This window comes from Bombus vancouverensis, chromosome 15, assembly GCF_051014615.1.
Source record: "Bombus vancouverensis nearcticus chromosome 15, iyBomVanc1_principal, whole genome shotgun sequence".
NCBI lineage: Eukaryota > Metazoa > Arthropoda > Insecta > Hymenoptera > Apidae > Bombus > Bombus vancouverensis.
The window spans coordinates 10,475,507-10,500,167 of NC_134925.1; the positions used below are offsets into that span (position 1 = coordinate 10,475,507).

Genomic DNA, 24,661 nt, shown 5'->3' on the forward strand with positions numbered 1-24,661 from the left:
TTTTATCTGCAAAAATGAGTCAAATGCGTACTGATTGCAACGACAGTGCAGAAAGCGATACGGAGGACGTAGTTTTGACATCGAGGAAGCGAGCGAGGCTCGCAAATCGGGAAATTGAGAGACCCAGAAAGATTCGAAAAGAAAAATTCCTCGCCTTGCAAGAATTGTAGATTGGTAATGACACCACATCGTGTCAAACATGCCACTGTGAATACGAGAACGGGATGCAAGGATTGCAGGAGTACAAAGAAAACCTGCGACCAGAAAAGGTAAGAGCCCGAGAAGGTTTCAAAGTATCGCTGATAGACTGCAGACGCTTATGCATTTATGAAAAAAGATATGTCAAGAAACGGGCATTTTTCGACTTCCTTGCGAATGACAAATTCTTGCGCGACATTTAACAGCATCTCTCAAGTAACAGAAAATGTTATTATTGGCATTTATCCGAAATACAGTGAGAATTTATTTTCTTCACGTTCTGGTCCACTTACGTAATAACGATTCATCTATATCGACATAATAATTCTTTGGAAATTCTGCCGATAAATCAGTTTGCGTCAGATCGTTGCTACGCGAGAACAACGGTCAACAATGGTCTGGTGGTACTTCGGATTCACCCGTTTCCAAACTTCGATTCATTTACCGGCAGATGTTCTGAAGAATTTCCTACATAGATCGGTATTCGAGGAAGCTTGCATTTTTTAAGTTACATGAATTTCATGAAGATGAATTTTCATAAAATAGTAGCAATAACTTATTCATTCCAACTTGTTAGCGCAAAAATTGAACTTGGTTACATAGATCGTAGTACGTACATTATCTCTGTCACACACTGTTGCCGAATCTGTCTTGCATAATTATTTCTTTGATGATTCATTCGCTGTTCCTACTCTAAAACTACCTTTGACTTGCTATGAAGTACTTTTGTGCCGCAAAATTACTCAAAGCCGTCTCATCGGATACTGTTTTCGTTTCACACTTTGCACAGTAGCCCCCTTTGCTTTGCCTCCCCTGCCCCTCTTTCTGCTTTCTCCTCAGCTAGCATTCCTTTCACGCTCAGGCTTGTTTTATCAATTTCTTTTGCATACTTTCCAGTATTCAAATGTCCGTCGGCTGGTTTTACGATATAAACGTCTCCTTTCCTCTTTCTAAAGTCTATGTTCTCCAGGTTGTCATGCTTCGCTTAAATGTGCATAAATACCCGAACTCTAATCATCGCAGGTCACAATCGATACAGTTCACGAAAGTTTCCCCGTAAGTTCGTTAAACTTACTTCGATTGCGAAAAATCTGACGCTTGTTGTTCATTCACAGCTGATCGGAAACGCTCGTGACGCTAAGCGCTACGATAAGGAAACGCTGTTCGCAGGAGGGATGAAAAGGATTACCGAACACAGGGTAAGTGAGCGTTTCGAAATAAATTTACCTTTTCGCGCGTTGAGATGAAGCAGAGAAAGACAAAGCACTTACGTTTCGTGTTACAGTTGGTTCGCGACCTTATAAGACGAAACAGAGCCGAGTTGGCAAAGGTCGAAGGAGAGATCGAAATCTGGAAACGAACATACAGCGAGTCGGTGAAGATGTTAAAGCAATTGTCAATACAGAAAAACAATCCGACTGCCGAATTAAAAGATACTCTGCGTTTACGCTCTAATCGTTCCCGAAAACACAGATCGGAAATAATGAAACGAACGTGTGTAGCGCATGTAGTTCAGAACAATAGTCAAGAATTGTCGATCCGTGAGACAAGTTCGGAAAATGGCAGGTTACCAACTTATCCGACTTTGTAACTGTAACTAGTACCGCCTTCTTTAAAATTATCTGATCTGCGATCTTTGTTTCGATTCATTCAATTTATATCGTTTCATTCAATTTAGAATGCTTAGTCGTCATTTCTATTTCATATGCAGCTTCCGGCTAATGTACATACGTGCGTTTTTACGATCGTGTTGAATGTATCAGAAATAATCTATCAAAATCATCGCGTTTCAAGCCTAATTAATTTGCGAACATCGCTGTATCTCTTCGATCGAGAATATGCAAAACGCTTGCAGATTTTCCCAAACTCTGCCGATATAATTCATCAGGCGGTATGAATATGAATGAAAAATACGTAAACATAGGTTGTTTAAAAGTTAATTACAAAATTGCAAGAAAATTTCTATTTGATATTTACGGCTAGATTATCGTATTAATTTGTGGTTTTTCTTATGAATGGCGAAAATATTTTGATTGTAAAAAGTAATATCTGTATAAACAAACTCACCCTTTTATAAAACTAGTGATTTATGAATGGTAAAGTAGACTTTGATTGTGTAAATAATATTTATATGTACATACTTCTACCTTTAAAATACAAATAAAATAAATGTATTAAAATATACACGATATATACACAAACGATTTATATATATATGTTATATATAACATATGTTTATATTATATTTTATATATATATGTTTGTGTATAAATATACACAAACGATTACCACAAACATATGCCTGTTACAATCTTTTGCATATCATATGTAGTTTTTGCTTTTTTGTCGTTTTACAATTTTTGCGGATGGATAAACGTACACAGATTTGTTATGCTTCCAAGATCAGGTCGAACCTCCCGGTAAGGTCACAGTCCCTGGAATTTCCCAATGCAAAAGATACCGTTCCGGGCTTTTCCGCTTAACTTTTCCTCTTGCTCGAGGCGAAAAAGAATTTCTCGAGGATCGGCGATAACGCGTTAACTGTTCCGCGATGACACAACGGGAACGATAATTTGAACAAAGAGCAAAGGTTAACCCGAGGTTACGCTGCAGGTTATATTGTTATCGAAGGCAGATGTTTTCGCATTTTCGCATCGATCAAACTCGATGCGTCTCTCGTCGCGAAAAGATGTAGAGACTCTCGGTGGGTCGTGGTAACCTTGACGCGAGGGGAATCACGCGTTCATTCGAAAACATACCGCGTCGCAATCGACCAATCATGGTATATTGTTGACCGTAACTGCTAGCTATCCTCGACCGCCGTCGATTAGCTCGTAAACCGTGTCGCCTTGTAAAACATACGCTTGGCGAAAACGAGAAAAGAATGGATTTTATAGGGGTGCAGGAAGCTGTAAGGGGGATGCAACGGACACAGAGTGGATAGCAATGAGGCGTTCAAATATCAACAACGAAGCGAGGTTTTCCAAGATCACGGAGATTCGAAGCTTAGAGCTGTTAGATCGATGTCTTGATCAATTTCTTTTATCGATTCTTTGTGAACTTTTAAAATTTTAATACGTTTCGAAAGTGTTGACAGGGTCGGAAGCAAATGTAGTTTAACACGTACAAGTTAAAATATGCATGGTTATATAAACGATCAATACTTACTTGTATTATCAGTTAAATTACATTACGGTAGGCTCATGATTATTTCGTGCCACTTTAACCGACCGCATCTTTCTTGAGATAAAAACGATTGAACAGAAAAGTCATTGACTCGTTATCGTTCTTTCTCGTCCGACTAAACGTAACCTTTATCTTTGATCGATCGCGAGAGCTAAAAAATTCCGAATTCCACTGCGACGAGTTATTAAAGGTAACAAGTTCGCTTGCCAGAAACATGATGCGAAATCGAATCGGCGAGTATTTCTCGTCAGGCAAACAAAACGCGACTGAACGGTTTCGACGATCATTTATTTTACGTTTATTTTTTTATCCGCCTTGACGACGATACGAGATCTTCGGTTACTGGATCAGACGTGCTCCTCTTCGCTCTGAGATGCAGATTCGAGGTGTTCGAAATCCCGTGGCTACCTGTGCGCGCGAACTCGCGCTATGCAAATGTGGCCGCGAATATTTGCCTCGGCGAGGGGAGGAGAAAAAGGGAAGAACAGAAACAGACGGAGAAAGAGAGAGAAAGTATTATAGCAACGCCGCGATGATCTATCTCCGTCTCTGATTACTCCCTCCAGATCGCAGGTATTACGCGAGAACACAAGACGAGGAAAAAGGCGCTCCTCTATATAAACGGGCTGAGCAGGCTCTGAAAGCAGCTCGTAGGATCTCGCAACAGTTTATCGCGTCTTCAGTTTTTCTATCCGGTTGCGCATCTTTCTTACGTTCGATATTATATTCTCTTCTCTTGACGTTTTACTCGAGATAATTTGTGTACGCTGACGGCTATGATCTTCCGTCGTTCTGCCCTCGCGGCTCTCGCGTTCCTCACGAACGTGATACTTCTTACCACCGCTCATTCTTCTGAACGAATCTGTAAGTATGAGAATACGGTTACAACAGCTACGTGTTCCGATCAATTGTCTTTTCCAGCAACGAAACGCGAACATCCGAAAAGCAAAATACGTGCAATGTATAGCTATAGGTGGTCATAGGTAGATCGCGGATTTTTACGCGTATTCGTATCTTCGAGAATAGTATTAAAAAAGTAGAATCTCGGTGGAAAGTTGCTTTACCTGCCAAATCTTACGGAAAGCGTTTTGAACGTTCTGAAATACCAAAAATATTCTATTTTTCCATATTATGTGCGTTCTGTGCAATTTTACACTTTCGAGCGCCTTATCCGCATTTAAAAGTCCGCGGTATCCAAAAGAATTTCCGTAAGTGCGGTAGAATCTCCTATGGCGTTGCAAGTGCGTACGGGTGTTTGCGAACTTCGTGTTAGAAGAATTAGAAAAATAAAGAAATGTTTTTTTTTAATACGAAATAGAACAAGCATGCATTTTATCTTATTGGACGTCGGCTGTGTCTTCGTGTACAAAGTGGCAATTTCTTATGATTATTTATTATTGCAGTTACGATATGCGTCCCCGAGGTGTATTGGAAAGAATGCGCGGACATGATCAAAGACTCAGCTGTCAAGGGAATTCCAATCTCGTGCATCTCTGGTCGCGATCGATACGAGTGCATCGAAAGGGTTGGTAAAAAGGAGGCCGATGTGGTAGCTGTCGATCCGGAAGATATGTACCTGGTGGCGAAGAACAACCACCTGCAGGAGAAAGCCGGCTACAACATTGTCGAACAGGTGAGACGATTTTAATTTGTGATTTGCAAACGTACAAGAAGAATCGATGGGGGATTTCTTTAATTTATTTTACGACGATAGTGTATCTTAGTTTCGTAAACAATTTCTGTACAACATTTATTGTACATTTCAAATCGTTATAGTTTTTAATATGTAAAGTCTATGTCTATTTTTTCAATTATATTCATAAAAACATTTTAGAATTTGCACAAAAATTCACAGTCTGTTAATCTTCTATCGAAAAGATAGAACTGGAATTGGTAAATTGGATCGGTAGCGATCCGAGAGTTCTTTACGAATATCTCTACGAGAGTCCAACATTTTCGCGAGAGGAAAAAATTGTTCAGAATGTCGAGCTTTTACAAAGGTATTTCGAAATCGTCGAAATCAGGCAGCAGATAGTTTCTTCGCAATTTCACCCTGGAATTTGACATTTTGCGTGCATCGCATCAGGTGAGAACAAAGGAGGAGCCACACGCGCCGTATCGTTACGAAGCTGTGGCCGTGATACACAAGGACCTGAACATCAACAACGTGCAGGGCTTGCGTGGATTAAAGTCCTGCCACACCGGTGTGGGCCGTAACGTTGGTTACAAAATTCCGATCACCAAACTCACTGACATGGGAGTACTGAACAATCTACACGATCCAGAATATTCAGCGCGCGAGAACGAGCTACGCGCGTTGAGTTCTCTCTTCTCCAAGGGATGTTTGGTCGGCACCTGGTCTCCGGATCCAGCGATCAACCGCAGACTTAGTAAGTTTCTCTAACTACAGCGACGACGATAGCGGTAATACCCATAGTAACATAGAACCAATTCTATTTAAAGTCGCCGTCTATCCAAAATCGTAGCTGAGCCCTCGCTGAAGCGACAAATTTATTTATTTTTATTTTTAATTTGTGCTTTACCATTTATCCAGCTGGACATTTGGTAAATTTTTCTAACAAAGCGACAAATGAGAAGCTTTTCATCGCATGCTGTTGCAGCTAGTTTCGAACAATAACTGGCGAGTATCGTGGCGTATACATTTTTAGATTGATTTCACATTTTTCTATCGATATGATCATGACAGTCGTATCTCATTAATGAAATTTCAGAAGATTTTGTGTAACATATTCGTAATAAATACTCAGATACGTTCGCCACTCGTTGTACTTCGACGGTATTAAAACGATGTTGCGCACACGTATTGCACTGTTAAAGTGGCTACGAAAGATATCTGTGCATATTCTTATTATTATCCTAAAGTGTTCTTTCTCTAGCAGGCTCTTTATTTTGTATACTTACATCGTATATCGATTCTGTATACTTACATGAAAGTACTACGAAACGATACGAAATTTAGTCTACTTGAATCTAATTAAGCATTACATAAATCCTATAATAAATACAACTGTGTATACTTTTTACAGTCACTGTATATTCATGACTGACCACGTTTGCGTTCGATTTTTCAGAGGAAACCTATTCGAATATGTGCGCTCTTTGCGAGAAACCGGAAGTTTGCGACTACCCGGACATTTACTCTGGATACGAAGGCGCGTTGCGATGTCTCGCGCATAATGGTGGCGAGGTAGCGTGGACGAAGGTGATCTACGTGAAACGCTTCTTCGGCTTGCCAGTCGGCATGACACCTGCAGTCCCGACCTCAGAAAATCCTGCTGACTACCGATACTTCTGTCCGGACGGTAGCAAAGTACCGATAGACGCAAACACGAAACCTTGCACCTGGGCCGCCAGACCTTGGCAAGGATACATGGCCAACAACGCAGTGAAGGACGTAGAAGCGGTTCAAAAGGTTCCTTTTTACTTTTTTTAATTTCCCTCTTCCTTTTTCTTTTTCTCTTTCCTTTCTTTTCCTTGCAGAAGAATATGTATAGTACTAACTGATCAATACTGATTCTGAGTGTTGTATCATTGGATTCTGATAATTGTAAATACTGCTGGGAGTTTAGTAGCGATCAGTAATGACCAGTAGCGCATAATAGTATCCCTGGGTCATATTTCTAAGTTATTAAAACTTGTAGCTCGTAGCTGGAACCTAGCAGTGGGATACCAAAATCATTACCGGGAAAATACTAACAGTCGGTAATATCGGGTACCTCTTCGGTATTATTATATCTTTTAGTAGTTTTCAGTAGCTTTTCTCCGCTCTTTCTTACCTTTTTTCCTTATAGAAACAACTTACTGAGATCTACTAAGAAGTATAATATCGAAAAAGCATTCAAGAGTACTCGCAAGTGCCGAGTACTTTCTCGGTAATGCTTTGGTCCGATCAATGAAGTCTACCGCGACCAGTTTTAAGCTACCAGAATCTTCGATAGTAATCGTAATACACGTAATACACGATAGTGGCTAACCAGAAATATTTCTCTGTAGAGGTTCCTTTCGTGGGAAGCTTTCCTTCTTCTTCTTTTTCGTATTTTTCTTCTTCCTCGGCAAATCTCGTTGGTTAACATTTGAACACATTGTTGATCGTGCAGGAATTGACTGATCTTGGTAAACTAGGAGAGGAAAAAAAGGCAGCTTGGTGGAAAGACATCATGCTACTGGACGAAAAGACTTTAGCAGTCGCCGCGTCACCGGTATTGCCCGCGAACCACTTGAAAGACGCAAAATATCTTGATGTGATCGAAAGAAACTCTGGAGCTACAGACAAAAGTGCTCGATGGTGCGTCTGGTCCAAAAACGCTCTTGACAAGTGCAATGCTCTTGCAAAAGCAGCGTACTCGAGGTAAATCACGTTCGCTCTTCTGCTCTTACACGATAATTTATCGACTGATAATATCGGTAAATTGATAGGTTGCGATGTTGATCTTCGAATTTTATCGTTTTAATCTGAAATAGGATAATTGGAGGTTTTATCGTTGTTCATTTTCGTGTTTCGTCAGAGATGTCAGGCCAAAGTTCGAGTGTCTGCTCGAAAAGAGTCAAGACGACTGCTTGAAAGCCATCAAGATAGGTAACGCGGAATTATTGGTTGTCGAAGGAGGTTGGGCTTCTCATGCGATCAAGGACTTTAACGCGATCCCCATAATCGCGGAATCGTACGGCCCAGGTTCCACAGACCTCGGCGAGAGAGCAGCAGTGGCAGTTATCAAGAAATCTTCTTCGATAAACAAAATTGGTAAGAAATAAGAAGCGTTATTCCCGGCTAATATCTTAAAAAGCGTCGTTTCTCAAAAATCTCTATTTTATATACGCAGTATGAATGGAAAATATTATTATATTATATAATAATAGAAAAAGATTTCATCCTTTCATCGAACGATAGGTTAAAAGTTAGAGGTCTATTCAATTTTGATACTTCACTGTCATCACCGAATCGAATGAGAAATTTTTTAATGAATTAGGAATAACAGTGCTGTGATAATAATATAGTAATGTATCATGAATCATGATACGCGTATGAGATACGCATACAGGAGTAAAATATAGGAAGATATAATAACACGTGACATAGTATCGGCTTATCTATGTGACAAGATAATCGGCTGTACTCATTGTCGTTTGTTGAATTGATTTCAGATGATCTGAAGGGCAAGAAATCTTGCCACAGTGGATACAAGGGTGACTTTGCCGGTTGGACAGCACCGTCGCATGTATTGAAACATAAAAAGTTTATATCTTCGGAGGACGATCTAGCCAATTTCTTCACGGCATCGTGTGCCCCTGGAGCGCCAATCGAGTCGACACTGTGTCAACAATGCGTTGGAAACTCGGCGAGCAAGGACGATCGAATCCGAGAAGCGAGCAAATGCAAGCCAAATAACGAGGAAGCGTACATCGGCGGCAAGGGTGCTCTCGCGTAAGTCGATAAACTCCCAAACTGATTGATCGCAATCGCGAATAAACGTACGTGCATAGAATACGTGTTCATTTTGAAATTTATAATCTACACGAAATATCAAATATCAAATGTTTCAAATATCAAATATCAAAGAAGAAAATATTCTAACGTTTTCGAGCGAGAGTGTCGTCTTGGCATGTAAATAAAATTCACCGCGGTAAAAACGCTAGAAATGTACAATTTTTCACGCTCTTATGAACAAAAATATATACGACGTCGCGAATATGTTGCGTTGATCTGCAAGATCTTTTATAATTCTTGTTTTTCACTTTTTCTTCTTTTTTTTTGTCACATTTAGTTGCTTGTTAGAAGACAAGGGAGATGTCGCATTCCTGCCATCGCCAGCTTTGTTGAGCGACGTCGACTCCTCAAAGATAGAGTTACTTTGCCCGAATGGAGGACGCGCTGCTGTTAACGAATGGCAGACATGCAACTTAGGACTGGAGCCACCAAGACTGATCGTCAGCTCGGCTGCTAAAACCGCGACCGCTTTGGAAGAGCTCACTCATGGTATATTAGCCGCCAGTGGCCTGTACTCGAAGCGGCCCGATCTTCTGCACCTGTTCGGCACTTGGTCCGACCGATCGAATATACTGTTCAGGGTAATCAGCTTTCCTCCTCTTTTCTCCCAAAAATCGGCGATAATCTTTTTATGTAGAAGTGAAAATTCTTTAAACTTAAATGTTTTATTTCGTAATTTTTTCTTCGCGTAATTTCTCCCACGACTTGTTCGGTAGCGTGATAACGACGCTTTTATAAAATCCGTATGAAAGCATGTGAAACGTAGCGCGCGAAAGGAAATACGAGAACTAAGAAACAAGCGCCAGAGTTTTGTACGTAGTGCTTCTACGCTAGGACAAGTATCCAATCGATTTTGAACTTTCTCGATTTCAGGACGAGGCAAAGGGTCTCGTATCAGTGAACAAAACGTGGAACAAGTGGAACGATTGGCAACAAACCCAACAAACTTACGGCTTGGCATGAAGCTTGAGAGACACTATTCCTCGTCGCAGGTTTCAGATGGACGTGACGCTGTATATTTAACGATACAATAAAATAGCATAGCAAATAATTGATTTTATTCGTTTTAACAACAATCTGCATTTCTTCTCTTTGTACCAGAAAGTTACAAATATGAAACGAAATCATGACACAAAATCATCAGAATCGAGAACAATGTAAAGCCGGAAGTTAATCCTACGCCAATAGGCGAGGACCACATATAACAAATAATAACAAGAGTAAAATAAAGTAAATAAATATACAATTAAATTCGAAATATAATCAAAATGATTAAAAAGAATAATCAAAATGGCAATTAAAAAATAAATAAAGATCAGTCTTACCAATAAAAATCAATTCTACGGATCGAAAATAGTTTCTGTGGCAGGTATCCTGGTAACCTGATGCAGGAAAGGTTTTGATATCCGACCGTATCTGCTACGACAGTATTTTTTGTATACCACATTGAAACTGTCCTGCTGTATTTGCGAATCTAACACGCGCCGCAATATTATAACACGAAGTGAATCGATCGCCTTGTCTTCTAACCTGAAAATAATCGCCTGATATTATATTAGTTGTACATACAACTCCAATTATGTAAATTATTCTCTCTCTCTCTCTCTCTCTCTCTCTCTCGACAAGTTCGGATAAATGGAGTTGCGAAAGCGATGTTAACCTCTGGGGCGAACTAAGAACGGCGGAGAGTAAACCTCTCCAGAACAACCATCGGGGTGTAGTATTGTCCCTTGCGACGTCCAAACCGATACCGAGCAGCAACTCTAATACTGTTATGCTGATCAATCTTGCGGATATTCTACAAAATCGCTCGTCCAGAAGCGTGATGTCGATCTGAAACATTCACGAAGAGAACAACAAGTTATGACTTGCTATTACGTGTTAAGTAAAATTCCATTTAAAGCTGCGTAGAGCCATAAAGGGCCTAATAAAATCAACTTAAGGATCGAATAAATAAGAAGCGAAATAGTAATAAGAAAAAGATTTTCACCATGTAGCAGCCGCAATTGTATAGAAAGGCTCCAGTTTCCTCGGATACGTTGATGTAATGCTCGCAGCTGATGAAATGATGCGTAAAAAGGCTAAACGTATCGGCGAACGTGATGTTAAAATTAAGTATTTTCAAAATCTTCCTCTCGCAATCGACCAACAAGTCCTCTCTTCCTATGTAAAGATCATTGGCGAGGGACACCATCTTCGTAGCCTGCGTATAAACAAGCAAAGCGTAAAATAAAGAAAATGTTTGCGAGGAATAGTCCCATTCGCTTACCGACGGAATCTTATGAAATTTCTCTTGTCTCTTGAGCACGATCCACAAACTGGCCAACGCGTACAATTGGATCATCGTCGTATCCACGGAAAGCTTGTCCATAACGGCGTCGAACAGCTTCACTGATTGATACACGATGCGCGACGGATATCGGCAGTGTATCTACCAACAATAACGAGATTTGTCATTGTATGCGTAACGTGCAAGACGTCAATCACCAGAAGCAATGCTGCACAGAGTTGTTTCTATTAGAAAAAAACCAAGACGCTTTAACGAAGACACGCGAAGATAAAATGGAAACGGCGTGATATGTCTGGATTAGGTGATTTTGTAATTTCGATATTGATTCGTAGCCGGGAGAAAGTAAGGAGTTTTTATCGTTCAAGAAAGAACAAGAACGCAGATAATAGGAACAGTCATATTCGAGGGAGATCATGGAAGATCGTCTGACGTGCTGAGGAAGATCCTAGTACGAGGGTAACGCTCGATAAGACGTTGACTGCCACTCAAATTTTATGTTATTTGCTCTAGAAACCGCGATAGATCGAAAAACATATTACACCATCGGCTACGTGGATACGAACTTCTCACACATGCAAGCTATTATTATATTATTACACTAAAAAATGTGTAATATGTGTATTTATTTATTTGTAACGAATGTTTTCTCTTCAGGAAGGACGTTAATGGACGCGGGAGTTAATGCAACTTCTAATTATACATATTTGGCATATTTCACGGGTTTTGAGTGGTTTTCATAATTTCACTCGATATAAATATAATAAAAAGAATTATAGAACAGAGACAGAAAATTATTTAAAGCGATAAAAGTTAAGAGCCGCTGTACTATACCATAACATTTAATTTTTGCAAAATATTATCGAATGTTATTATATTTGCTTTTTGTATACTTTTTTCCGATAATTTTATAAATTACATCTAACCAAATTCTCTCCTAGTTTTTCAAATTTCTCATTCTACAAAATCGAATAACGACCACCCTGATGACTACAATGGCGGCCAACGTTTCCAGGTAAAAGTACTACGTAGCGATAGGAAGACCACGTGTTCGTTCATAGGTTATGGAAAAATCGGTAGAATCGTCGAATACACGCGCACCATCTTCTCTGTTCTTGTTGTTTTTAAAATTATTTCGATATTAAATTATTACTCGCCGGAAGACGAACAACGACACTGTCACTGTGCTTAAAATAGTTTAGAAAAGGACGAACGAGAGGAGTACACGTGCATTCGACGATTGCGCCATTTTTTTTTTCGCTCTACTCACTCCAAGACGTATTATAAAAATGACGACCAGCCTCCTCTGCTCCGCGTTGATGTGCCTCGTTAAGAAACTACTCGACAATTGCGGTGCTTTTCGCTCCCTTTCACGCTCGATCATCGGCAGTTCATCGTGATATTCTCCATGATACAGTAATTCGGGGGGGGAAAGATCGATTTCTTCTTTGAAATCTTTTCGACATTCCAGTAGCTCGCCCTTAGATGCGCTTCTGTTATACTTGGCCCGTTGAATCACCACCTTAACATTTAAATTAAAAATAGTAGACAAATAGATTGAGTCTTTTAGATGGAGCGTAGTTGTGAGAGTTGGAAAGTGAGTATATATCTGAATAGTAACGATAACCGATTAGGGGAAACTCGATGAATGGGGTAGGGAGAGACGAAGGGTCGAAATGTAAATGGACAGGAAAAATCAAGGGTGAGAAATAGCGTGCCATTATGAAGACGCACCAGTAAACGCGGAGAAATTCTGCAGGTGTTGAGAACAAAATTTCGACCTCTTAATATATCGTTCATGTGTATACGTATAAATTATAGATATTTAGACAACAAAAATTATGTACGAATCTATACGATTTGAATTATGTACGAATATGGTCGAACGTATATGCACTCGAACAATTTATTCAAAAATAAAAGTTCACGTAAAAGAGCGCCACTTTGCATCCTTAACTTGTCTTTCTTCGTTTAACCCTTTCGCTTCGAATGCCGCTTATAAGCGGCGCCTGCGAGATAACCCGTAAATACGAGCGTCACACTTATAGATGACACCTACGAAATGATCTGTGAGTAGGAGCGCCGCATATAGGCGACGACTATGCAACGAATCCTAGGTTCGGCAGCTCGTACATCATGCATTCACCAATGCCATCTGTAGTCAATAATATATGTTTTCGTTATCGACAGAACATTTTCTGTTGATTTTATCGATATATTGGATTTCACTTCTTAAAAGTTACTCAGTGTTGAAACAGTGTTGTTCATCAAAACGTCTTACGCAATATATTTCAAACATCCAAACGATCGTATACTGTTTCGTATTAAAAAATCTGTTAAATCCATTAACAGTGAACCGATATTTCATATATGGTTCTTACAAGAACTGTATTGTTATTTAAGACTTAGGAAAATTTATATACAGCAACCACGCACACTGTGCGCATTTCTGGCGCGCGCTTCCATTCAGTGACAGTACTTCGGCGGATTGGACTGCCGAAGCGAAAGGGTTAAATTAACTGTGTCTCGAGTTGCGCGCAACTGTCTGTATCTTGCGAATACGAACATGACCAAAACTGAGATTTCGTACGTTCGATCATTGACGGCAAGTTCCATTCCGATGGGACAGGTGTTATTTGAAAAAAACATTTAACGATTGTCTACCTTGATAGGAGTCTTTGGCGGTGGCGGTAGGAATGATACGTCGGCAGGCGTCGCAGTTTTTATAGTCAGCAACGTTTCCTTTTCTCGAGCGATCTTCGGTGAGTTGGTCAAAATTTGTTTTCTGTCAGAAATTAAAGGCCGCGTCCGTAAAACGTGAACGCGTAACGTATCGAGCAAAAAAGATAGAAAAATCACGTAGTCGTACCTTTTGTCGTTGACCTTGTTTCTCGACCCTAGAGTTACAGTTATTTTTTCTATTGGCCTCGATACTGGTTTATTTAGAATCGCGTATTTATTAACCGACCCGAATCCAGAACTTTTGCCGCGCCAATCTATCGAAGATGAACGTTGCGACGTATTATGTGTGACGGTTCGCAGCAGCTGAACGGAACGAGATCTGCGACGGGGTATCTTAGATGGCGGAAGCTGTTTGTCTATTCGTAGCTCCTCTACCGAGTGTCTTTTTCCAAACAATTCGTTCGACATTTCAATCTCTTTTGATTTAATTCGACGAACAGGGGAGCTCGTTGTCTCGTTTACCTGTTTAGGATCATTTCTTCCGTAGGATGACGTGACTTTCGACTCGATTTTCAAGTGACACAATACTCGTTTCGAATTGGGATTTACCCTCGGAGGGCAACTCGACCTCGAAGCGTCATTCGACCTCGAAGCGATATTCGACTTCGAAGCGACACTCGACTTCGAAGCGACATTCGACTTCGAAGCGACACTCGACTTCGAAGCGACATTCGACTTCGAAGCGACACTCGACTTCGAAGCGACATTCGACTTCGAAGCGACACTCGACTTCGAAGCGACATTCGACTTCGAAGCGACGCTCAACTTCGAAGCGACGCTCAACTTCGAAGCGACGCTCGACTTCGAAGCGATATTTTTCTCATCGAAATGTATATGAAACGGTGTCTTTTTCGCTCGTGCGCTTCGTTCAAGCTCGCGGCTCACTCGGCTATCTTCGTTTCTCAAAGGTGTTCCCTTTCTTCGTTCTTCGTTCGAGCCTAAAGCGTGGCGCGTATCGCGCGAGATCGATGGTTTCTTTTTACCGGTTACCACATTTTCCTTTTCACTCGATGGCACAGTTTCCTTAGTCGGGATCTTCGTTTTTAAGAAGCGCGCGTTTTGTCCCACGTGAGCCATCTATGCCGATTTTCTACAAAATATTCTCAGAATTTCTTTTCAGAAACTGTCTTCTGTTCGATCTTATCCGACCGCTCCGGGGAAACGCGCACAACTGTGGCTTTGTTTATATTTACGTACTAATTTGATAACGCGTCGGCACGAGAGGACGATTCGCGCATGATCCGACAAATATCCGCCTGACTAATTTCCCGTAAACCGTTGATCGCCGCGAGATCGTTGCTCTCGATTGCGCGACACTATTCGTTCGACTAATAACACCAAACAGGTGACTAGATAAGACGAGATCAAAAAGAGAAGTAGAGGCACTGCGTCTTCCAGTTCTACCGAAGACCAACCAGATTTTGCCTGAAATCCCAAGAAGATCGTTATACTCGATTCGATACGATCGTTTATGTCTTGTCTACAAGGTTTATACCTTGGCAAAGTGAACACACAGTGGTTCACGAAAGTAGTCGAATACTGTTAGAAATTACTTATGTGGCATCGAGTGCGAGAAGGAGAACACCGTTTTCACGATACTGTTTAACTTGTAGCGGCACATGAGTTAAAGGACAATACGAATCATGTTGTTGTTTTGCCTCGGAGTATAAGGATCGTTAGGATACGCGTAATGTAAGAACAAATAAACTCCGAGCAAAACAATGTCGCCGCTACGTGCAACCGTCGGACAGAAACGAATTTGAATTTTCCAACTCTCCCCCGACCAGTTTAAATAAGCGGACCCTGATCAAGGTGGCCGATAACATCCACGGTAGCACCCGGAAGCCGGTAGCACCCGAATAGCGACAGCCCGGCCAATCGTCGGTGAGTCGACGTATCACCGACTTCTCGTCGAATTTTCGGACGCGACTCGTCCAATCGTTCGGTAGCGACAAAATACGCCACAGTACGGTACTTCATATGGAAAACCACGCCAGGCCCTTCCGTCTTCAACGAACGTCGACGCCTCGCCTCCGTTCGACGCGAGCAGTCGAAGGCGAGATTTGAGACGATGATCGAGCAAGGAGTGGCGCGGCCAGTGAATAGTCCATGGGCATCGCCTCTGCACGTCGTACCAAAGAAAAACGGAGGCCTACGACACCGCGGCGACCGCGTGTCGAACGCCTGCGTCGTATCGACAGGTATCCACCGCCGCATATCGAGGATGTCGCGCAACATCTGCACGAGTTTGACAACAAGCGGCCGACGCTTTACCCCGCATCGAAACGACAAACCCGCAGATGCCGAACTTTCGCAACCGCGCACGAAAACGACGAGCGAAGTCGTACCTAACCGTATGTGCAACAAAAGAAAGAAAGTCTTCGTAAAGCAATTTCAACAAATATAAAAACGTTATCACTGGTAGGGAGGTGATGTAGCGGCGCGTGAGTTAGAGGACAATCATGTTGTTGTTTTGCCTCGGAGTTTCAAGATCGTTAGGATACGCGTAATGTAAGAACAAATAAACTCCGAGCAAAACAATGTCGCCGCTACGTGCATCCGTCGGACAAAAACAAATTTGACTCTTCCGACTCTCCCACGACCAGTATAAATAAACGGACGCGATCGCAAGGAAATGAGTTACAGTCAGTTGTCGATCGGTTATCAACGAATTATCAGCGATCTAATTAACGAGTCATTAGCGATTCTATTTTACCACTTATACACTGTCTTAGCGAATCGGTTAGTACGAGCGTCTTTGCCAACATCATCTGAAACGGTGAGCGAATGAGTCGTTACAGTGATCCGCTATAGTGGCGCATCGTAATACAAGATTATATTCGCGAAAGTCACTATGGTGGCGCATCGCACTTAAGTGGTTAAATCGCAGAGCGACTAGAATTACGAATAATGATAATAATAGAAAAAATATAAGACATGTGATATAATACTCGTTACAAATTTCCGTGGTAAGCGTTCGAATACCTTCGTCAATCACCGTATCTAACGAATGAAATAACTTTGCCATGCCACAAAGTTCCTTTTCGTTAATGCGTCAAAAATTCAAACATTTCTGAAGCAAGCGTGGCTTTTTTATTCGCTTTAATCCTTTACGGAGTTTTCGTCGAATGTAATTAATTTCCAGTGTGTGCTGCCGCTTCGCTCCACGCGATATACTAATTGCAAGTATGCATATTTTATGATAGTTCACAACGACTCACCCAACGCATTTGGCTAGACCATTCGAGCTTCAGCAGCCGCTGAAGGATGCCGCTATCCCGTAGCAGAAGAATGCTACGAAGGATAAGTCACCGATAAAGAGAGAAGAAAGAACGACGCAACGCTATATTTGACTCACTTGGTGTCGATAATGCCACGATAAGGACTGTGATTCGGGACTGCCATGGCTATCGTAGTCTGCATTATCGCATCCAGAGGTTCTACCGCGCACTCGACTTTCCCTTGCAGCACGGTGGCCATATTATCCAGCGTCATGAAAGCGTATTTCTTCTCCTGACAAACACGATTCAAGCCGTCGAAATAGTTTACCGGCAGATCAAGTTCCCTGGCCAACAGCTCCTCGAACATGACCGTGAGCACGGTGTCACTGGTGTTCTATTTGTGCCCGAGAAAAACCAGCGAAATATTTTCAGAGTAAATTGCGAAACTACTCGTACCTTTGTAAATTGTTGAAATCCGACGATCATAATATTCTTTGACGATATACATTTAAAGGTTTATCAACAGGAATATTGTTTGGCTTTCGATCGATATATCGTTTATTGAAATATATCGATTCGTTGTAATTAAGCTGCGGATTGTTCCGCACTTATAAACAAATTTTAACGCGCAAAAACATATAGAGTGCTAAATGAAATATGCAGTTTCCCAGGGAAACTTTTAATTGTAATATTTGAAGGATGAAGCAAATCTCTCAATTAGATCGCGTTTCTTTAGGTACGCTTATAACATTGTGAATTTTCTAGAAAAATTTATTTATAATAGGTCATATGCAGTACGAATGGGAAATCGTCGCAAATCTATGTCGCAAAGAGTATTTATTGATCGTTCGAATTGAATAATTGGGACGCGTCGTAGTTGGTGGCGGATGGTGGACGTAGAAGTACGATCTCTTACCTGGAAGAAACTGTAATCGGCCGAATCACCAACCACGGCAAATCGATAGGTACCATCTTTCAGCAAACCCTCCATCGTGGTAAATGGCATCACGAACGTCTTTATGGCCAAGAAGCTGATTAGCGCTGCCGAATAAGCTGCAAGCACCACCACGCCTGTCAAGTGAACGTTCAGATGCACCAATCGCGTGGGATCCAAAGGAGACGGTTCCATGCCTGTTCGCAAATTCGAAATTAGGTCTTCCTGTTCTTCGACATTACCAAAGTATTTAAACTAGACCGCTAGACTACCGATTCTTATGCAAATTCATTTTTTCGGGAATGTAGTTGGAAGAGTATAAGCCGGCACCGTTTAATTTAGCTTGTAGCGGAAACGGTTTCGTATATACATTCGTGTGCAACGAAGCAAATACTTTTGAACTTAGTAAATAGTTCAATAAAAACAAGTTTAACTTAGTTTAATAAAAATTAACTCGTAGATTTCCTTAGGTGGCTTCTTCGCTCGTAACTGGCGCGCCAAATTTGCCAAATTCGATTGGCCTCTCACTCACCCTGTCCGCAGAACGCACCAAATACGTAGAAGAGGATCTCGGATAAGGTGGACCTGGAATTGGGCCTGAGATCAACCGGAAACCAATTCACTTTTCTCGAGAGAACATCGATCCCGGTGATCGTCAGCGCCACTACCACGACGGTCAGACCGATTGCGTTCCAAACGTTGAATGCAAATGGTGCCAAGTACGTGTTCCATTTCACTGCTGTTGTGTCCGGTCTCCTGATGTATGCGCGGCATCTGAATGAAAAGGAGGCAAGAAGAAGGCAAGCAAGAGATACGTCTGATCCGATACGTTGCATGCGGTAAGTTGTTAGAGGAATTGCAGGATTGATTTCTTGGATCTGTTGCTTGCAGGCGGAGGTAAAAAATGACTGTTAATGACCATCAGGTTGCAGACTCTTACGCATCGCCCGGCGTACCACGTCGCGACGAGCGAATAAACGATAGTAATAGCGATAATAGAAGAAAGCTGCTGACTCTTAACGTACTTGGTCGAATAGACGGGAGTGGTAAATTTAATGGCCTCCAGTCTGTCGGACGACATCATCAGCTCAGTTGCCGCGAGATCTGCCTTGTCTTCTACCAACATTCTGATCGAACCTGTCCACGTGCCGTTTGGTAATCGGGTACCCCATGAGCTAGCTTCCATATAGGTAAACCTGAGACCCTCGGTGTCGCGCGAGTCATTTGAAAGAGACATAAAAAATTATGCAAATGAATACTACTCTTTCTCATTTGTACGTGTATTAAGTCTTATATCGAAGTATACTCTTTTTTATCTGTGTATTAACTCTCCGTAGATCGACGTTTTGGAACATGCGGCGAACGATTTCGTAAATTACAGCAGTCGCGTACAAACGGACCTAGGACCTCATTGAGATTAGTCGAATTATTTGAATTCGAGCGACTTAAAATTCAAGCGACGACCGAAGTAAATTACAGATTCATAGCAGTAAAGTGGGGTTGTCAAGCCGCTTGAATTCGAGTGGCTTGCTTGATCATGCTCTGAACGTCAGACGAAGCTCAATTTAAATCTTCGAGAGTCACCTCCCTCGCGAAGTTGTCGACAAATCGAGCCCGATATCGCGATCTTCGTGCACGATGGACTGTCTGTTTGACAAACGAGAAAGGGTAAGAGAAAGAAGAGGAAGAAGAAGAAGGGCTACGGAATCGTCCAACGCGGAGAGCATGCTACGAGGCTTCGCATCGAAATGTCTAGAACCCGTTAGCCCAAGGAGAAATTCCTTACCGTACGTAGTTAGATGCGCTTAAAATTAAAGAAAAATTGGTTTAACCATTTTTCACAACATAACACGAGAAAATCTTGAGTAGAGATAACAGTAACTTTACATCTGATATTTACTACTTACTCGTTGTTACTGGACTGCGAATGTTTATGTAATATTTCTGTCAGAATTATTCTTCATTCCTTTTATTCGTTCCTAAATTTATTTCAGCTACAGAGATTTATTTTGCCCACTAAATGTCGTATAATAGATGCGCGATGATGTTACGCAGCACAGCCGCGACTCCGCGGCGATATTTTTACGAAAGATACCGACGAAGCGGTGACGGCCGGAAGAGAGAATGGTTCGAAGAGAGATCGGCCGCTAATCAAGACGAATACTTTCGGAAGGAAACGGCCAGGCAGCTGAGAGAACTTCGACGTGCCCTCAAGAGGAAAGCCGAGCAAGAAGATGACGCGACGACTGTCAAAAAGAAAAAAACTAGAAGGCACGACGTAGCATGCTCTTGCGACGAGGACGAAGATACGAACTTGAAAACATGAACGAAAGCAAACCGATGGGAACGCTTGATCAATGATCACATGGTACAATGGTTCGCGAACGCTTAAGAAACCTTTTTTGAATGTATTAACGATGCGTGTCGTACGAAACGTAACGTCTCGTTAGGAGGGAGGCGTCTCTCCCCGAAAAAGAAGATTCTTAGTTCCAATTTTCTAGATATTACGTGTATTGTAATTTAAATTTGTTTCGATGAAAGTAATAGTAGTATAAGATATTCTATTAACAATATCCATCCTTAAAATAATTTTCCATTAGAAAATTCGAACGTGATACCAGTTTCCCAAAATATGTAACAGCAGCTCTCCTATAATCACCCTATACTCGTAAAAGTTTTCTACGATAATTGAATTGAATCTCACTGTATATCGTAATCGGTATAGTTTCTGTAAACGCTATACTAACGTGCAATTCATTCCTTCTTGCAGCAGTTGAATCACTTCACCGAAGAAACCGCCGATCCTAGAAGGCTGACCAGCTTTATTGCGAATGATCCGCGAAACTGGAGGATCCTGCCAGTGAAACGATTCGTCAATAGCGATCGATAGCTCCTCGGATATTTCTGTTCTTATGTAAGTATCGAGACGCTTGCAGAAAGCAAGTAGCGGTGTTAGATTAAATTAAGTCAACAAAGTAGAATGGCTGGCGAAAGAAAGTTTACAAAGTGAGTACAGAAAGACACCATAATTTTACAAACTGGATTTCTATTTGATAAGAGCGGTAAATTGATATAACGTAGTATATATCTTCATGTATAATACATGATTGTATATATATAGAAAATTTGTATATGCCACGGAATAGCTGACTATTAGCAATACGATAAAAAGCTTTTAACGCGATAATTACTGAAATCCATACGGTATCAGTTTTAAACTTTCTTTTACCTGTGTACGAACGATCGCGGTAACTCACGTGAACGGAAACCACTCGTATGTTGCGTCCATTTAGATCGTTTCTACGTTGATATAATCCAAGCTGAGGTCCCTGGAATCCTTCTCTCGCATTCCACTCGCCAAACTTCATCGATCTCAGATTATCCTCCTTGCTGATTTGGTACACGTCCCGGACAATCTCACCTGTTCCCTTCGAATCTCTCTGAGTCACCATCAGAATGCAGTCAAATGGTACGTAGACGTTCGACAAAAATTCCTCGAATCTAGTGCCGTCCCTCAGGAACAGCAACCACGTCGGATAAGACATCGTGATCCATTTGGAAACCTGTTATCGTTTCGTTTGGATTCGTCGACGATCTCCGTTTCTTTTCTCTGGTATTTCTTCTTACCTGTCTTTATTTTCACTCACCGAAATGAATTGCTCCCTGATCTCGTCGAGGTCGTTCAATAACACGAACAACGGCCTTTTGATGTGATGATAAGTCTTTCCTACCTGAAACGAGATACGATAGCCGATTGAATTACGCCACAAGACATTAAATAGCGAATATCGAGGCTCACGAACGAGCGAACACATTGACTCTAAAAAGCTGATCAGTGTTTTTGAATTCATTGAAAGATACAAGACGAGTGTCTTCCTTTTTCTTTTTTTTTTAATATTTTTCTGCAAATGATTGAAAATATACGTTTTGATAGCAGATGTAACAGAAATGCAAGAAATCGTTCGTTCCGAATTTGTCCTCCTTTTATTGTCTTTTTACTGGACTATAGTCAACAAATTGAGAACTTGATCGCAACATCGCGTCGCTGATATACGTAGCACAGAATACCGGAATATTTCTAAATACGGAATCCGTCGAATCCGACATTTCTTGGTAAACCTACTCGATCCTTGAACATGCTAAAATCCATAATCACAGTCCGGATGTTCAGAGATCCACTTAAGTACCTTTGGAGCGCCAACAGTCCTTCCATATCTTCCAATCCTAAAACGATCATCCACGGTTCCATCTTCAACGTTACGTTCTTACATTCATTGAAACATCACCGGCTCACCTTTCTTCTCTATCACGTTCATCGTGCCGTGAAAAAGTATGATGCAGGTGTTGTTGAAGTGATCGTGAACACCCTTGATCAAACTCTCGTAGACTTTGAGCGGTCGTATCAAAACAGGTTCAGCGTCTGCCAAAGACGCGGAGAGGCGCGTGCTTCTTGAGACGCACAGTAGCAGCAACGTCGCACAAAATTCCCGTCTGAACCGAAGCATGGTCACCTCCTTCGTTAATAATTTTCTAGCGGCCGAAAGAGCGTAAGTGAAAATTGTTAGTTTTTCGGAGAAGCTTTCCAACGCGAAGCCATTATATTAAATTTCCAACATATTGGGTTGACAGCTAAGAGATTGCGGACTTTGTCAATACCACCTAATGACAAAATCTGGAAAACGATCTGGAATTGGTCTCGGGAATATTTCTCGCTGCGTTGACACTGACTATGCATGCGATCAGTTAACGATACGGATGAAGAACTATCCTCGAGAGCAACTCGCGATAGCTTTACTATCGAATGAACACTTAGCTTTGGAATCCCACGGGTAAAAAAGCAGGATAGGAGCAAAATTGAAATTGACTCGTGCCGTTAGAATCATAAGCAAAAGACAACGACGTAGAAAAATAGCAGCTTACTTAGTACTTATCCTGTTGGCCAAAATCTGGCTGATACACCTTTGCCCACGCACCAGAGAATTGTCTCGTACACGACAAAGTTCGTCGACGGTCGATTAGTATCACGACTATTACTCACTCGTTCGCGGCTGTCACGCGACTGATTCTACCTTCCCGATTTCCAAGTCTGAACGTACCTACGTCCATCTAAATTAAACTAGATAGTGATGTATGAAATTGCTCGATCATACGAGAGCGGAACGTCGAAGATAGCGAAGCACGTTACACGTCTTGTCAGGAAATTGACGGTTGGTCGATCGAATCGCATCAGATACGCTCGATTAATCCGCGTCCTCCTCTTCTTCCGATGCGATAGTTGCCTAGACCGTTGCGTCCACCAAAGCACAACAAAGTTACATAGAAATCGATCGCGATGGCGTGGATCGAAACGGTCGTTTCTGACGATAAGTCAGAGTCAGTGACTCTTCCAATTCTGATACTCCACTCTGTAGCATCTTCGCGCGATCAAAGTTTAAGTGTCGCTTACTGTACACTGTCGCACACGAGTATCCGGAGATTTGTAGTGTTTGGTAAAATTTTATCAAATCCGGTACTCGGAGTATTTGGCAAATTTGCGATAATAATACGATAATATCTACCAAGTTTTTAAACTGCCGATTAATCAACGACTACGGGTAGCATTTGCTATCTTCTTACGGAAATTATACATTTAAATTCCGTTAGAAAAGACGAAAAAGTCAGACTTGGGAAGCGTGTGTAATAATACTGAAGAAAACTGGCACGAAATTGTTAATAAATATCGGTTAAGTTCTATATATAGTTGCGACGATCACTTTCCTCTTTCCTTGCAAACTTATAATCTAATCACGTCGAAGAAGAGCGACTGTCTGGATACTCTTATAGCATATTTTATTCTGTTCAAGTTGGTTCTCATTTACTTACGATGTTTGACCAGCTTCGCAAACGCTGACTTTCCCATAACCAGCGTTTTCGTGATTCTCGTTCAGGAGAAAGAAATTCAAACGGGTCCCACGTGAATATTCCCACGTAAATGATACATCTCGTAGAAAGAAGAGAAAAAAGATCGATCGACTTTGTCCATGACTCTTTTCATTCCTTTACGTTTCGTTCCGACCGGGGCAGGCATGAATTATAGCGAAGGTAAATTTCAAGATCGTGCAGCATCGAAAAAGATGTCTAACGCGAGAGACAAAAACGTTGGCACAGTGGGAGCGTAAAAATGAGAGGAGCAATATTCTCTACGTATCTAAATATACTCAACCACGCACGTACGTATGATATCTAGATCCTACAAGTTTATGAAGAAATGTCGAGTATTTTATAACACTGTGATAAACTATTTCTCTGCATTCTAAAAACTGGACTTGACGAAAAATTTCTTCTCAAAAAATTCAGTCACGATACACGATTATTGGGCACGATAATCGATCGTTGAATCTATAACAATGAAATCCGGAAACTTTTTACCTGCATCCTTAATCATTGATAAGTGGTAGACGACGAAGAATGCGGAGTACGACTCTAAATGACGTTGCCGAATCCGGTGCGGTGCCGAACACGAGCAGGAAATGACAACTCGTGATAGAAACTATTCGCGTAAAAATAAATAACAAATTGCAAGAATTTTTCTTTGTGAAAATTCGAAA

General features: G+C 41.3%; 3 protein-coding genes across 8 annotated transcripts; 2 read left to right on the plus strand and 1 right to left on the minus strand.

The window, feature by feature from the left end:
* The first annotated feature begins 140 nt into the window (after positions 1–140).
* LOC143303679 (uncharacterized) lies at positions 141–2,346 on the plus strand. Its single transcript, XM_076625064.1, has 3 exons — positions 141–269; positions 1,314–1,397; positions 1,484–2,346. The coding sequence occupies exons 1-3, from the start codon at positions 225–227 to the stop codon at positions 1,787–1,789; spliced, it is 435 nt and encodes a 144-aa protein (XP_076481179.1). The 5' UTR covers positions 141–224; the 3' UTR covers positions 1,790–2,346.
* Positions 2,347–4,012: 1,666 nt separating this feature from the next.
* Tsf1 (transferrin 1) lies at positions 4,013–9,941 on the plus strand. The gene is made up of 9 exons (XM_033349954.2): positions 4,013–4,248; positions 4,788–5,017; positions 5,471–5,774; positions 6,477–6,817; positions 7,503–7,753; positions 7,911–8,146; positions 8,548–8,827; positions 9,168–9,471; positions 9,764–9,941. The coding sequence occupies exons 1-9, from the start codon at positions 4,161–4,163 to the stop codon at positions 9,851–9,853; spliced, it is 2,124 nt and encodes a 707-aa protein (XP_033205845.1). The 5' UTR covers positions 4,013–4,160; the 3' UTR covers positions 9,854–9,941.
* LOC117166190 (uncharacterized) lies at positions 9,927–24,611 on the minus strand. Of its 6 annotated transcripts, XM_076624986.1 has the most exons (17): positions 24,483–24,598; positions 23,937–24,054; positions 22,369–22,604; positions 22,194–22,298; positions 21,722–21,801; positions 21,332–21,637; positions 20,822–21,003; positions 19,100–19,270; positions 18,607–18,848; positions 18,057–18,271; positions 17,278–17,534; positions 17,141–17,213; positions 12,448–12,699; positions 11,160–11,321; positions 10,881–11,093; positions 10,551–10,723; positions 9,927–10,420 (listed from the first exon to the last, which is right to left on the minus strand). In XM_076624986.1, the coding sequence occupies exons 1-17, from the start codon at positions 24,496–24,498 to the stop codon at positions 10,231–10,233; spliced, it is 2,991 nt and encodes a 996-aa protein (XP_076481101.1). In that variant the 5' UTR covers positions 24,499–24,598; the 3' UTR covers positions 9,927–10,230. The 6 variants fall into 6 exon arrangements, with proteins under 6 accessions (XP_076481101.1, XP_076481102.1, XP_076481100.1 ...); XM_076624987.1 differs by having other exon boundaries at positions 10,881–11,321; positions 20,822–20,928; positions 24,483–24,599; XM_076624985.1 differs by having other exon boundaries at positions 10,881–11,321; positions 24,483–24,599.
* Positions 24,612–24,661: the final 50 nt, after the last annotated feature.